At 44.0% G+C, this 16658-nt stretch overlaps 2 protein-coding genes across 5 annotated transcripts in view; one reads left to right on the forward strand and one right to left on the reverse strand.

Annotated features, from left to right (window-relative positions):
- The window catches only part of slc26a10 (solute carrier family 26 member 10), a 249493-nt gene extending 239998 nt beyond the window's left edge, over positions 1-9495 (forward strand). Inside the window, exon 18 of the mRNA XM_068024695.1 lies at positions 8907-9495. Coding sequence (XP_067880796.1) covers positions 8907-8969 — 63 coding nt within the window. The 3' untranslated portion in view covers positions 8970-9495. The remainder of the gene's footprint in view (positions 1-8906) is intronic.
- b4galnt1b (beta-1,4-N-acetyl-galactosaminyl transferase 1b) overlaps positions 6349-16658 on the reverse strand; it is a 99928-nt gene continuing 89618 nt past the window's right edge. For all 4 annotated transcript variants that reach the window (XM_068024703.1, XM_068024704.1, XM_068024700.1 and 1 more), the window contains 2 exons: positions 8379-8616; positions 6349-7017 (listed from right to left, as the gene is read on the reverse strand). In XM_068024703.1, the coding sequence (XP_067880804.1) occupies positions 6800-7017; positions 8379-8616 (456 nt within the window). In that variant the 3' untranslated portion in view covers positions 6349-6799. The remainder of the gene's footprint in view (positions 7018-8378; positions 8617-16658) is intronic.

Here is a 16658-nt window from a genome sequence, read left to right on the forward strand (position 1 = left end):
TGCCACAGGAAGGCCGCCTCCCCACGCAGCAGGGGGGCCGCTCCGCCGTAGGCAAAATGCCAGTGGCCGCTTAAAATGGCTCTTAATACAACCTTAAATTATGCAAATCAGCTGCCAGCCTCCACTGAGCGGGCAGCCAAAAGAGTGTACAGGGACAACGGGAGCTGGGGCTTCATGTGCTTTGATTGTTGAAGGTGGCAGGACAAAATGAGAGAGTAATTAACAAAGCATATGGGACCTTGGGCATCATAAATAGAGACATGGAGTACAAAAGCAGGGAAGTTATGCCGAACCTTTATAAAGCTCTGGTTAGACCATAACTAGAGTATTGTGTCCAGTTCTGGTCACCACACTTTAGGAAGGATGTGAGGGTCCTTGAGAGGGTGCAGAGGAGATTTACCAGAATGGTTCCAGGGATGAGGGATTTTAGTTACAAGGTTAGCTTGGAGAAGCTGGGGTTGTTCTCCTTGGAGCAAAGGAAATTGAGGGGAGATTTGATAGCGGTGTACAAGATTATGACCGGTTTAGATAAGGTAGACAAAGAAAAGCTATTCCCATTAGCTGATGGTACAAGGAGGGGGGGACACAGATTTGAGGTTTTGGGCAAGAGATGCAGGTGGGATGTGAGGAAGAACTTTTTTATATAAACACAGCAAGTGGTAATGACCTGGAACTCTCTGCCTAAGAAAAAGTGGTCGAAGTGGAGATGCTGAATGATTTTAAAAGGAAAATGGATGAGCACTTGCGGGAAATAAATTTTCAGGGCTTTGGGGAATGAGCAGGGGAATGGGCCTGTTTGGATTGCTTTACAGGGAGCTGGCATGGACTTGAAGGACTGAATGGCCTCCTTCTGTGCTATAACGACTCTAGGAAACATGGCAGCCAATTTACACTCAGATAATCTGTTGTCGGGATGTTGGTTGAGTTCTAAATATTGGCCAGGACACCGGCAAGTCCTCGGCTGCCCTTCTTCAAAATAGCGCCATGAGATCTTTTATGTCTACTTGACAGGGCAGACAAGGATGCGGATTAATGTTGCATCCGAAAGACGGCACCTCTGACAATGCAGCACTCCCTCAGTACTGCACTGGGATTGGCAGCCTAGATTTTACGCTCAAGTCTCTGCAGTGGGACTTAAACCCACCACCTGTTGACTCAGAGCCAAGAGTGCTACCAACTGAGCCACGGCTGACACCAGGGGACCAGGAGGAGGCCATTTAGCCCCTCAAGCTTGCTCTGCCATTCAATTAGATCACAGCTGATCTGTACCTCAAGCCCATTTACCTGCCATTGCCCCATATCCCTTGATACCCTTACCTAATAAAAATCTATTGATCTCAGTACTGAAAGCTTCAATTATCCCAGCATCCACAACCTTTGAGGGCAGAGTTCCAGATTTCCATTTCCCTTTGTGTGAAGTGCTTCCTGACATCACCCCTGAAAAGCCTAGCTCTAATTTGAAGGTTATGTCCCCTTGATCTGGACTTCCCCCACCAGAGGAAATGGTTTCTCCCTCTCTACCCTATCAAATCCCTTAACATTTTAAACACCTCAATCAGATCACCCCCTCAACCTTCTAAACTCAAGCAAAAGCAAGCCTAATCTATGCAACCTGGCCTCATAATTTAACCCTTTAAGCTCCATCACAATTCTGGTGAATCTGTGCTGCACCCCTTCCAAGACCAATATATGCTTCCTGAGGTGTGGTGCCCAGAACCGAATGCAGGACTCCAAGGTGGGTCAGACCAAGACTCTGTACAACTGAAGCACTACTTTCAACCCTTTGTATTCCAGTCCCCTTGAGATAAAGGCCAACATTCCATTAGCTTTTTAATTTGCTTTTTGTACCTGTCTACTAGCTTTGTGATTTGTGTACATAGACAGCCAAATCTCTTTGCTCCTCCAGTTCCTAGTTTCCCACCATTTAGGAAATATTTGGATTTATCAATGTTGGAACCAAATTAGACAGCCTCACACTTTCCCACGTTGAACTCCATCTGTCACAGTTTTGCCCACTCACTTAATCTATCAATGTCCCTTTGTAACTTTCTGCTCCCATCTATACAACTTACTATGCCTCCTTACACAGTGTAGGTTGTCCAACGACAGGTCATTGAACCAACTGAAGCAGTGAAGGGTAGAAATTACCCAGCACATGATGCTCAGTGCAATGGTGAATGCGGATGAAATTCTTCTGCTCACTACTTTAGCAAAGTCATGACAATCACTTATTTTCAATTGTTACCCCCTTAATAAGAAGCAATGTGACTTTATTGGGGCTTACTCTATGAGCTTTCATACTCATCAAGGTAAGGAATATCAGTGCTGTGGAATAGGACACTGTTCCACAGTCAGTACCAAACTTTCCCAGGTTCCGTGTAGCACAGACAGTTGTGCAATAAGCTGCCATGGCCATTAGCGATGGCTAATTGCCCTTGAGAAGGTAGTGGTGCCTTCTTGAACTACTGCAGTCCATGTCGTGTAGGTACACCCACAGTGCTGTTAGAGAGGGAGTTCCAGGATTTTGACTTAGCAACAGTGAGGGAACAGTGATACAAGTGATGGAAGGGGTCGTCGACAGTGCTATCAAGCAGCACTTACTCAGCAATAACCTGCTCAGTGATGCTCAGTTTGGGTTCCGCCAGTGCCATTCAGCTCCTGACCTCATTACAGCCTTGGTTCAAACATGGACAAAAGAGCTGAACTCAAGAGATGAGGGGAGAGTGACTGCCCTTGACATCAAGGCAACATTTGACCGAGTATGGCATCATGGAGCCCGAGCAAAATTGAAGTCAATGGGAATCAGGGGGAAATCTCTCCGCTGATTGGAATCATACCGAGCACAAAGGAAGATGGTTGTGGTTGTTGGAGGTCAATCATCTCAGTCCCAGGACATCACTGCAGGAGTTCCTCAGGGTAGTGTCCTAGGCCCAACCATCTTCAGCTGCTTCATCAATGACCTTCCTTCAATCATAAGGTCAGAAGTGGGGATGTTCGCTGATGATTGCACAATGTTCAGCACCATTCGTGACTCCTCAGATACTGAAGCAGTCAGTGTAGAAATGCAGCAAGACCTGGACATTATCCAGGCTTGGGCTGATAAGTGGCAAGTAACATTCGCGCCACACAAGTGCCAGGCAATGACCATCTCCAACAAGAGATAAGATAACCATCTTCCCTTCATGTTCAATGGCATTACCATTGCTAAATCCCCCACTATCAACATCCTGGGGGTCACCATTGACCCGAAACTGAACTGGACCAGTCACATAATTGCTGTGCTGCAAGAGCAGGTCAGACGCTAGGAATTCTGCAGCGAGTAACTCACCTCCTGACTCCCCAAAGCCCGTCCACCATCTACAAGGCTCAAGTCAGGAGTGTGATGGAATACTCTCCACTTGCCTGGATGGATGCAGCTCCAACAACACTCAAGAAGCTCCACACCATCCAGGACAAAGCAGCCCGCTTGATTGGCACCCCATTGACAATATTCACTCCCTCCACTACTGACGCACAGTGGCAGCAGTGTGTACCATCTACAAGATGCACTGCAGCAACTCACCAACGCTCCTTCCAAACCCACGACCTCTACCACCTAGAAGGACAAGGGCAGCAGATGCATGGGAACACCACCACCTGCAAGTTCACCTCCAAGTCACACACCATCCTGACTTGGAACCATATTGCCGTTCCTTCACTGTCGCTGGGTCAAAATCCTGGAACTGCCTTAACAGCACTGTGGGTGTACCTACACCCCAAGGACTGCCATGATTCAAGAAGGCAGCTCACCACCACCTTCTCAAGGGCAATTGTGGACGATAATAACTGCTGGCTCAGCCAGTGATGCCCACATCTCTCAAACAAATAATAAATATAGTTCCAAGTCAGGATGGTTTTGAAGGAGCGTTAGTGCGTTGCTGCAGTGCATCTTGTAGATGGTACACACTGCTGCCACTGTGCGCCGGTGGTGGAGGGAGTGAATGTTTGTAGATGGGGTGCCAATCAAGCAGGCTGCTTTGTCCTGGATGGTGTTGAGCTTCTTGAGTGTTGTTGGAGCTGCACCCATCCAGGCAAGTGGAGAGTATTCCATCACACTCCTGACTTGTAGATGGTGGACAGGCTTCAGGGAGTCAGGAGGTGAGTTACTCATGACAGAATTCCCAGCCTCTGACCTGCTCGTGGCACTGCAGTATTAATATGGCTGGTCCAATTGCTGGTCAGTGGTGACCCCCAGGATGTTGATGGTGGGCGTTTCCGTGATGATAATATCATTGAATATCAAGGGGAGATGGTTGGATTCTCTCTTGTTGGAGCTGGTCATCGCCTGGCACTTGTGTGGCACGAATGTTACTTGCCACTTCTCAGCCCAACCCTGAATATTGTCCAGGTCTTTCTGTATGCAGGCACGGACTGCTTCATTTTCTAACGAGTTACAAGTGGAACTGAACACTGCAATTATCAGCAAACGTCCCTACTTCCAACCATATGATAGAAGGAAGGCCATGACTACCTAAAGCTCATTTCACATTGGAGCCAGTAGAAAGAGGAGACTTTCATCTGATCCGTCTGCGCTGGATTTTGACCCAGGTCCCAGGAGTCAAAGGGCAGTGTGCTAAACCAGTCCACCACCCAACGTTGGCTGGTACGTGCCTTGTCTGTCACGTCACACAGTTTTACTCTAAAGGACCACAGCAGCACTGTCCAGCCCACTTCTCGGTCCACCGATCACCTGCTACATGTTTTCTTCCAACTGAGCATTCAGTGCCCCCCTATTGCTTGGAAAGGTCCAATAAAAGCAGAACGTTTAATAGCAGTGACCTGGTCCTCTGTCTCTCTCAAATAGGCAATGAATTACATAACAACTTTGGTCATGTACATGGCAATAAACACAAAACCTTCAGCATTTTTACAGAGAGGCACATCCCCCTGTTCCTCTACAGGAAGAAAAAGACCTGAAGAGAGTAAAATTAAACAAGAAAGATTTAACTAGCAACACGACAGCCAACAAGATGAAGCTTTAATCCCCGTTTTCAAATCCCTCCATGACCTCGCTACCCCCGCACCCCCCCTCCCCCCCCCCCCCCCAATATCTCTAACTTCCTGCAGCCCTGCAACCCTCAGATCTCTGCACTCCGCCAATTCTGGCCTCTTGCACATCCCTGATTTTAAATCGCTCCACCATTGTAGCCTGTACCTTCAGCTGACTGGGCCCCAAGCTCTGGAATTTCCTCCTTAAACCTCTCTGCCTCCCCTCCCTGCTTTAAGATGCTCCTTAAAACCTACCACTTTGACCAAGCTTTTGATCACCTGTCCCAATATCTCCTTGTGTGTGGCTCAGTGTCAGATTTCTGTCCAGTAACACTCCTGCGAAGTGCCTTGGGACATTTTACTACCCTAAAAGCGCTATATAAATGCAAGTTTTTATTGTTTAATGGTCCCAGCCATCGCCTGCAATCATCTCCCTCCCTCCACCCTACTCCCGGAAGACTTGGGCCCTCGCCGAGGCCTACTCAGACTCTGGCCCAGCTGCAAAAAAAAATTCAGGGAGAGCCTGGAACCTTCCCCTGTAACTGAGGGTAAATGACAGGTGAACTGGATATATAGGCTACAAGTGACAATTAGTAAATTGAATATAAACAATAAAAGTGGGTAAACTGGGTATATTGCATAAGCAAAATACTGCGGCTGCTGGAAATCTGAAATTGAAACAGAAAGTGCTGGAAATACTCAGCAGGTCAGACAGCATTTGTAGAGAGAGAAGCAGAGTTAACATTTTAGATCAATGACCTTTCATCATATATTGCATGCCTACCGAGGACGATAAGCCTCTGGAGCAGTTCACAGTGTTTGTTCAAACTTCAAAATACCAGCTGTAGTCTGCCACCCCAGTCCCAAGTTTAGCCTCAATGAATGGCAAGACTTTTCAGGCCTTCCATTCTGATGGCAAGGAGCACACTCCAGCACTCACTGATACCACTGCGATTGATTTGTTTTCTCAAAGGGCTGTTCCAGACTCACAAAGCGAGACAATTCCACCAAAGTGCTCCTCTGTTGAGCCATGCAACTATTTCGCGCTCAACATGTTTCCGTCTCAAAAGGGTCAAACCTCGCAAAAAGTCACACCTTAAAAAAAAAAGTACAGCTTTTACGTCAGCTGCCTTTGGGCCAGATTCTTTAGAGGGTGGAAATGACATGATTCTTGACGCAGTGCCTTAGTCACTTATTACAGGATGCTAAACCTTTGGTTAAAGTAGCAACTGGCATAAATCAGAATAAACAGCATCAAAGGGTAGCTTGATGATACAACTACAGTCAATTGATCATAAGGAAGACAGTAAAGACTATTGGTTGATTGTGTGGTTGGATTTGAACAAGGGAGGCAGACTTTTATTGCAGCCGAATCTGGGACAGGTAGAGTCTGGTTTGAAGCAACAAAGCAATTCATATGGTAGATCATTACTGCAACCCAGGGGCAGGCTATGCAAAGTCTCTAACCCAGAAATGTATTTGGAATGCAAATACTTTTACAATTCAGCCATTTAAGGTTGACTATTTTTAAGCAGCCTTTACAGGTAAAGATCATTTTACATTCTAAATTCCCAGCTAATCTGAGAGTTCTCCATGAGGTGACTGTATGAGCAGCAGCTCCTGCTGTTATGTAAAACTCAGGCCCTAATCCTACGTATTGAAGCATTTTGTTTAACTCTTAACGAGTTCTCAGCACGCTCAACTTTGGGCATGAAAGAATGGTTTTGGAGTTTCTTTCTTCCCATTTTTCAGTGCAGTCTGTTTCTGTCCCTTAGTTCTTTATCATACACTTAAACCGGTTTTTCAAGTAAAAAAGCCCATGTTTCAGTTGGACATTTGCCTCCGATGACTTGGGGTACCGGAATTCTTTATAGGTCTTCTCGTTTTCATCGACATTGCTCCAGGGCAGTTTGATCTTGGTGGCATGGTCCACAGTGACATCATCACAGGACCCAACATGGAGAATGCCCAGTCCATCGATAAAAAACTCTGCCAAAAGAGAAGGCAAGATACAGCTGTTAACCCGCTCCAGAGCACAGCATCAATAGGGAGAGTAACTCAAGTTGGCGCACAGTAAAGATCAACAGTATCAACTTTACCAGGAATGTCCTAAAGGTTGCTCGAAGGGTTGAGCCTTTCCATTTTGTGTGCGCAGCAGTTAAAATCAACTTGGAAAGACCTTGTTTAGTTGATGACTATGCAAGTCATTTTAAGACCTTGATTCTTTTCGAAAAGAGGACCTGGAAGTGGCACGTTCCCTTTAAAAGGTGTTGAGGGTGCGGCTGTCCCTTTAAAAGGGAGGGAGGGGAAAATCAGCCATGTTAGCCACTCCTGATCGTAATCTAGTGACCCCTGCTGGAAGGTGCAAGTGAGTGCATGCCAGAGGAGGGCAGAATCGGCCTCAGTTCTAATTGGTCCCCTGGTAAATAGCCTTTCGACACTCACTGTCTAAAGAGAGACAGACTTGCATTTCTCTTGCACCTTTCATGACCCCAAGATGTCCCAATGCCTGTTACAGCCAATGAAGTACTTTTGAAGTGTACTGTGGTAATGTAGGAAACGCAGCAGTCAATCTGTGCACAGCAAGCTCCCACAAATAGCAACAAAACAAAATGACCAGATAATCTATTTCAGATATTGCTGGAGATATAAATGGCGACCAGGGCACCAGGGAGAACTCCACTGCTCTTCTTCAAATAGTGCTGTTGGATCTTTTACGTGCAGCTGGGGCCTTGGTTTAACATCTCATCCGAAAGACAGTACCTCCATCAGAACTCCCTCAGTACTGAACTAACGGATCAGCCTGGATTATGTTTGGACTCTCACATGAAGAATGGCCACTGTGCACAGCCCTGGAGGTCAGTCAGAGCTTCTGGAACTTTCTCCAAGCAAGGGTCAGTCACTGAGCCACAAAAAGAGAGACTAGGACAGGTGAACAAAATATTAGTCAAAGAGCTAGGTTTTAAGGATGCTCTTAAAAGGAGAGAGAGGTAGAGAGGAGAGGTTTATGGAGGGAATTACAGAGCATTGGACCTAGACAGCTGAAAGCACAGCTGCCCATGGTGGAGTGATGAAAATCGAGGATGCTCGAGAGGCCAGAATTGGAAAAATGTAGCAGTTATGGAGGGTTATAGGCCCGGAGGAGATTACAGAGATAGGGAGGGGTGAGGCCCTGGAGGGATTTAAAAATCAGGATGAGAATCTTAAAATTGAGGTGTTGCTAGATCAAGAGCGGATGTCATTTCAGCAAGCACAGGCGTGATGGGGTGAATGGGCTTAGATATCGGCAATGGTTGGCTTCACTCCACATTACCCATTACTAATCTGTTCCAAATATGACATTCCCTCACCTGAATGTGCTACCCTGGTCAGCCGGGGGTCAAACCCCACCCGCTGCACCTTGTCTGTGCGGGCCAGAAAAAAGTTGACTACGCCGTCTGTGACCACACAATTTGGAAAGCCCTGCAGGACATGGTAGTGGCCCATTCGGGTGTGCAGGCAGTCACCTTCCTCTCCTCCTTGCTCCACGCTAATTTGGTGACGGAAAGTGGTGGCAAACCCAGTTTTCTCTCGCACTGCCCCTCCAACCTACAGTGGAACACAAAAGCGGCAGGCTAAAAGTCCAGATGGTGGCAAAATTAAGCAAAAGACCCAGTAAATGGAATAGGCCCAGGTTTGACATCAAAGAAAATAACAGACAATTACAATACTTAGTTTACTATGATAAGTTTATTATAAAGGGTAAATTCAGTGATGCTGTGCTGCATGGGTTGCAAAATTAACACTTGTTATGCGATTGCTTGTGTTTTTTTTGTAAAATATGTTTTAAGAACTTATATTTGAATTATGGACAACTTTGTGTTTTTTTTTTAAAAAAGGAAGAGCAACAGAAGGTTTGGCTAGTAAACAAGTCTTACTGGAAGGCATCTGTTTTCAAATAAAAAACAGCAGCGGTTGATTTGGGTTGCAGAGGAGTGACAAGCCAAGATTTATGGTTGTCATGTGACTTGAACAGTTTTAGTTTCATTTTGAACTGTTAAAAAAGCCAGTTAATGTTTGGCCTGAAAACAAACCAAAAAAATAAAAGTTGCTGTGTGCCTGCCAGGAGAAGACAGATGATATCTTTCTCTCTCTGAAGAATCCCTGCATCTTTGAAGAATTCCTGTATCAAGTACTTACTATTTCCTCCTGTATTTGAAGAACCCTTTACTGCTACATTACTGTTATAAGACCTTAGAAAATCCTTGTTGCTGCTTCCTGCTGTAAAGCCTGACTGGAGCTTTCTGTGCTGCATCTCTTGGAAAGCCTACCTAGACTGATCATCAGCATCGCCTGGAAAGAACTGTTCTAGGAAGATCCCATTGACAGCTGCCTTTGGGATACCTCGCCAAAACAAAGGGCTTCCTTCCATACCTTCTTTTAAGCCTAAGTGGGATTTTTCATTCCTTCTATTTCTTTGTAACAGAGTGTGTGTATGAGCGAGAGTGCTAGGATAGATAAGGGGCTTTCGCATTTAATTTTGTATGCATGTTTTACTTCATTATTGGTTAAAACTTGGTTTATAATAACCGGATAATTCAGTTGTTTATTAAAGAAATCTGGTTGGTGTGCTTCATTCTGGGGGAAAAAAATAGAGTATCTGATTGACGGGTTTGGTAAGTGGGAAAATTTAAATACATGTTGTGACTGTGGCGAAGTGGGACTGAATTAACAGTGCACTCCTCCCACCTCAGTCGTAACACACTATATACTAAGGAATCATCTGTGACCCATGCTCCCAGCCAGGAGCACATTTGCTGAACGTGCCCTTAAACCTCAAAGCCATTATGGACCAGTGGCTCCTCATTAGAAGTTTTATGAACGCCAATGCTCAAGGGTGGCAACTTTGCAGCTCACAATCAACCAACTGTGCCAGTGGGTGACACGACACTCCTCTGTAACCACAATTTCCCACACAACTGCTTGCCTGTTCCAGGGCACTGTAAAGGGAAGGAGGTGCTTAGAGGGAAGACTAAGGGCATGGTCGAAGAGGTGTTTTTGAAAACAGGGAGAGACACAGTGAACGCAAAGTGGTTTTGGGAAGGGAATCTCGAGGGTAGGAGCGTAACAACTAAAGGAATGACTTCCAAACGTGGAACAGGAAAGCAGCAGGAATTGAGAGACAGAAGTACAAAGAACATGACTGGGATGTAGGTCTGCAGAATATATCAAAAATGGCGGAGCAATGTTGTGGAAGAGTTTGAAATAGATTTAGCTGTGATACTAGAAGCCTGGCAGAGACAGGGCGATGATTATGCCCCAAATTAGTACAGGAGAGGACTTAAGCAACAAAGTCTTGGGGGGCTGGGTTTTGTGATTGGAGGAGGCTGGCAAGAAGAGCTGGCCCAGACACAATGGGCAAATGGCCTCCTTCTGTGCCATAAATTTCTATGATGGTATGATTCAAAGAGCATTTGAGAAATTGATTCTTGAGGTAAAGAAGACATGGATTAGGGTTTCAGCAGTGCTGAGGGTGAGGTAAGGGTGTAAGTGGGTAAATGATTCAGAGGTGAATGAATGAGGTTTTAGAGACAGACTAGATATGTGGTAGACAGGTCAAGGTTATGCACCAACGGATTCAGCCTCAATAACAACTGAGGAAACTGGTGGAGTTAGAACCAGAGGCAGGTGCTGGCAGGAGCCTCGGTTTTGTTGAAGGTGAACTGAATGAAGTTTCAACTCATCCAGAACTTGATGTGAGAAAGTCCATCTGAGAATATAGCAACTGTTTCAGCCACAATGGTGGGGGTGGAGGGGTAAACTTGGGTACCAGTGGCTGACCCTGTGCTTGTGGGCAGTGTTCCTGAGGGGTGGCATGTATGTGACAGATAGAAGGGAACGGAGGACAGTGGAGTGGGACCATGAGTGACCATTCATGGAGAAGAGGACTGCGATCAACCACGTCAAAAATGGCAGAAAGAGAATTTAACTTGAAAGGGAGAGGTGATACTCCTGGCGATGGTTGAGCCAGATCTTACAATGGACAACCAGCTGGCACTATAGCCTGTGGCCTGAGCTCTGGTGGGGACAAGGATGTTAAAAGTGGAGGCAGCAAGTTGTGAACAGATCGATAGTGGTACTAATGGCACAGATAACAGGCCAGAAGAGGAGAAGACGTCAATGCAAGAACTAGGGGTACTTACCTCCATTGAGGAAAGAAGCTCAAAGCATTTGGAGAAAGCAGGGGGATGTGAATTACAGCGGTACCAAAAAAACAAAACAAAAGATGGGGTGGGGGGTGGGTTGGTGGGAGATCAGCAATTTAGTTAGGAATGCACGAATAATAGAAGACTCAACAGTTAGGTGGTGGACACTATCATTTTGTGTCCAGAATCCTGGATGCTGTCACACCTCCCAAGGGCTAAAGTGGCAGTCATTTCAGGATGACTGGACAAGATTCTGGAATGTGAGGAGTAGTCCATCTGGAAGCCAAGGATACAGAAAAGGAAAAGCCTGCAGTTCTGTAAAAGATTAAGTTGCAAGTTTACAAGTTGGACTTCAGGGTGGTAATGTCTGAATTACTCCCCCAGCCACATGATAGAATCAGAAAGATTGGGTAGCTCAACACTTAGCTAAAGGGGTGGTGTCAGTAAGTAGGTGTTCTACTCCGGAACGGCAGTTGGTGAAGGACAGAACTGGAACCAATCTTTCTTCACTTTTATATTTATAGAATTGCACATTACAAGCATGCACCTCCTAACCCAACAACCATAGTTTCAGTATGTATCTAGTTATTAGGGGCTCAAGTGAATCCCCAGTTAATGCCCACCACCTGCATACAATTAAACACAAATATATAGTTAACAAAGTCCCTTCTCTCTTTAAAGAGAATTTAGAGTTAATATGCGCAACCAAAATTTCAAAACAAATTAAATCAAAACCTCCATATTCTGTATAAAGAATTACATTGCAAGCTGCCCCTCCTCTAGGATACCGAACAATTTCTTTGTACTAACACTTCTTACTGTAAAACAACGGCATCCACCCATTTAATTTTAGAGATGTCCAACAATTGTTCCAAGCCAGCAGGTCAATCCGTAATCTTTCATCACTCACACGTCTCCTAGAATGTACATTATTCCACAATGAATGATGATCTACATAACATCCAATGGGTATACTACCTTCAGTATACCCTTTGCACAGAATCTCTAAATATTTAACAAATAGAATCCCATATCCACTGCCTCCACAAGTGCCAGTGTTTCAGCAGCTAAAGTGTTTTTAGCCAGCCTTTTTATTTTTTTTTAGCTCCCCAAGCTAAATGACAACATTTCCCATTTTCACCCAGATTATGATGAAACCAGCTGCGCTTGAATACCCATCAGGAAGATTAACATGTGAATCATCACTAAAAATGATTAGTTTCAGGTTCTTTGGGTCACTTAAGGATAGGAACTTAAGTATGCATTTCTCCAGATTTCATTTTTTAATGTTTTGTTTGCCCTTAAAACATTCTCTACTTTTAGGGTGTTTTATCATAGTACTTAACTCTAATACATCAAAACTAGCATCTGATCTAGTCTGAGTGCAAAACCAGTTCAACTGACCAATCAAGCTTTGCAATTGCTCTGTTTGTTCTTTAGATATAACAATCTTTCTGCGATGACCTGGTATAATTAATCAGGATGGGAGCAACTCTCTGAATAGGATAGCTGATTTAAAGTTATTCCAGACCTATTCTGCTTAATCTCTAAACCAATCAAGATTACTTTTCCAGCTGTTGGAGAGTCCACTCTAACATCTGTATCAACCAGTTGCTCTTTAAAACTCATAGCAACTAGCCTTGCTTCAGCTTTTTCAGTACAAATCCACCTATGTGATAAAGCTGGCTGTCCTTTATCTGGTATCGCAGAAAAAACTCCAACTTTCTCCAACTATCTAATTCCTTCTGTTTTGTGCCTCTTAATAGTTTACCCTCAAGTTTATTGGCAGCCACCAAAACTTCACAATGAGGACGTCTGCTTCTAATTCTGTTCCGAAACTGTTCTGTGACCTTCGTTTCATTGTCTAATCTATTCAAGCTACAGCCTCTACTTCCACTTCCATGCCTATCAGGACGACTAATGTGAGATCTCCCTCTTGGACTATTACAGGATCTCTCTCCGTTATGTGATTAGATTATTAGATTAGAGATACAGCACTGAAACAGGCCCTTCGGCCCACCGAGTCTGTGCCGACCATCAACCACCCATTTATACTAATCCTACACTAATCCCATATTCCTACCAAACATCCCCACCTGTCCCTATATTTCCCTACCACCTACCTATACTAGTGACAATTTATAATGGCCAATTTACCTATCAACCTGCAAGTCTTTTGGCTTGTGGGAGGAAACCGGAGCACCCGGAGAAAACCCACGCAGACACAGGGAGAACTTGCAAACTCCACACAGGCAGTACCCAGAATCGAACCCGGGTCCCTGGAGCTGTGAGGCTGCAGTGCTAACCACTGCGCCACTGTGCCGCCCCACTTTCTTTTTGTGTCAGAAAACAGTGTGTCTTCCAGACTCACTATCAGTACTTGCACTGCACTTTCTCACTCTACACTCTTTCGCCCCATTCTGCCAGTCCATGGATCTCGCTTCTTGGCCATCATCCTGAACATTCAACCAATATTTAAACTTGCCAGTAGCTTTTCCTACATGTCTCATAAATTGTCGCATCCCTCCATTCACTAGAACCTCTGGAATATATGTCACCCGAGTACCCACACTGGGCAATTGGTCTTTGGATGTGATAGCTCCGTCCTGTGTGTTATGATCACTCACATTACCACTATCCAGCCCTGGAGATACCATATTTGGTTCCTTAGGACCTTCACCACAAAACACATGAGCACTTAAGGTACAAGGTGCCTTGTTTACTTATATCAGATGCTCAGAGTCTGATATAAGTAATTCCAATTAATCCTGAAGGAATGAAGCTCAACAGTTTGATTGCCATGCTTGAATAGTACTGCCTTCACATCACGATCTACTACCTTACGGCCTTTCCATTCCCTATATCTTGTTCTCAATACACCAAATTTCCTGAATTAAACTCTGTCTCAGATGGTCTTATATGATGCCTCAGAGCTCTCTGAATTTTCTCCCAGATCTCAGCCTTGATAAAAGCCCATCTCCCTGCATGTAAAGCATTCAAATGTGCAGAAAAAAAAATTGAACTAATTGCAGTACCTTCTGGAGCAGGGGGACTATCACATAGCACAGAAGGCAATTTGGGATTTCGCCCATAGATCAATTGATAGTGATTATACCCTCCAACCATTTGGAGTGAATTCTTTGTATGAATGACCCATGCCAGGGCAGTTGTTAACTTGCAGTCTGGTTGATCAACGAAAATTTTATGCAGCATTTCATTGATCACTGCAGGATTCTTTTCACAGAGTCCATTGCTGAAAGGACACGTCTCTGAACTCAGCATTAGCAAATTGCCCTCCAGTATCAGTCTGGAATTTCACTGGCAACCCAAGTCCAGTCCCAATCCATTTCTCCATGATCGGTCTACAATAATCCTTTTGACCTTACTAAGTATTATTATGGAAAGACTAAATCTGGTCAGCAGGTTCTATGAAATGTAGAATGAAAATATTTCTGACTTTGGCCCACACCTATCTCATTAAAGTCACATGCAAATGAATGGCTTACGATGCTTTTTACAGATTTCACACTTCTCACTAATCTCTTCTATTAGTCCAGTATACTCTTCATCAATCACACCTGCATCTTTCAGCAAGATTTTTAACCTTTGACAAGTAGGGTGAGCAAATTGTCCATATAACTAAGGTTTTTTTTCTCTCTGATTCTTATCACCTGATGCCATTAATACTTGTCTCACATTCTGATGAGAAACATCAAGTTTTGTTGAGGGGATACAATAATGTCCTGACTCCGTAAACTGCAGATCCACTAACTTTCCAAAAATAATTGCCTTATGTTCCATGTCAAGTTTCATTTGTGTCTTTTTCATACAATGTTTATTCAACAGCATAGGTTTCGCACTAGATACAACATCAGGACTTATAAAATGACTTACTCCAGCTATTTTACATGGAATTACAACTCTCTTTAGTGACTTCAATGTGTTATCATCAAACCTAAAGCAAGTTATGATTTTATATTCCTTAACCTTGCATCGATCCTCACTACTTCATGAATCAAGGTAACATTTTAACTAATCTATTCCACACACTGACAAAGTGCAAGAACTATCTAGCAATGCGTAGTTAAATGAGTCCACGACTAACACGTTCATCACAGGGTTAAAACTCCCTGTGACCAGTATAATTTGTTCGGATTCAGCATTATCTTCATCCTCTTCCTCAGAATTATCTTTGTCATGTGTCATTTTCAGGACCCTGCCTCTTTGCTTTGGGCAGTTCACTGCATAATGAAACTTTGAGTCAAACCCAAAGCAGCTATTCCTTGGGCATTCCTGGGATTAATTTGCCTATTATTGCTGTTCCAATTCTATCTTCTGCTGTAATAACCAGGTCTGCTAAAAGGTGCTTTCATCTTTTAACTACCTGTGTCCTGTATCAAATAACTATTTCCCCAGGAATTTCTTTCAAGGCAGCAGACATCTAATCCAACAGCTTCTCCCTCGCCAAGAACTGAACACCAGTTAGAAAGAATAGCCTGTTCATAGGAGACACCTTAGCACAATCCAGCCATTTAAACACTAGTACTGATCCAGGTATCCCCAAACTGAATTTCAGCAATCCTTTGTACAAACTGTTAAAGGCCATGATATATTCCACCATGGAACATCCGAACTCTATCAAAGTCTGACCACCCCTCATGAGTATTGAACAGATATTCCTTCTTATAAATTTCATCCAGGAACTCTAATAGAAGATCCACACTTTCATCACTATCCAACTGATATGCATCCATCTCACAAAATACTTTACTTCCGATTTTACTTCTTGTAGGAAGCAACAATTCCAAGGCCCTACCTTGTTTCCTCTTTGGTAAGGACATTACCCACGTACACATATCCACTTTATTCTTCCACTGGTCATATGGTTAGAGGGTAATCATACCCAACAATTTATATTTGCTTCCTGCTGTTTTTCACAATTATTACTGGGATTGTAATTTTCTAACATTTTCCCCCCCAGCTTCCACCTTTAGGCAACCAACCTCTGCTACCATGTTCTATTCCAGAAAGCCAGCTGGTGAAGGATAGTACTGGAGTCAATCTTTACACACTTCTATATTTATTTACAGAGTTACACATTACAAGCATACACCTCCTAACCCAACAACCATAGTTTTAGTCTGTGTGTCTATTTATTAGGGGCTCAGGTGAATCCCCAGTTAATGTCCACCAACTGCATACAATTAAACAATTAATATACATTTAACAAAAGGTATTCATTTTATTGGCCATTACCATCAGTTCTGGGAAGATGGGAACTACTCCCAAGGATGGGCTATATCTGAACAGGAAGGGAACTAATTTCCTGTCAAAATGGTTAAATAGGGAAGTGATGAGTCATATGCATATATGACCATAAGAAATAAGAGCACGAATAGGCCATACGGCCCTTCAAACCTGCTCTGCCAGGCAATAAGATCATGG

Source organism: Heterodontus francisci, chromosome X, assembly GCF_036365525.1.
Source record: "Heterodontus francisci isolate sHetFra1 chromosome X, sHetFra1.hap1, whole genome shotgun sequence".
In the NCBI taxonomy this organism is placed as follows: Eukaryota; Metazoa; Chordata; class Chondrichthyes; order Heterodontiformes; family Heterodontidae; genus Heterodontus; species Heterodontus francisci.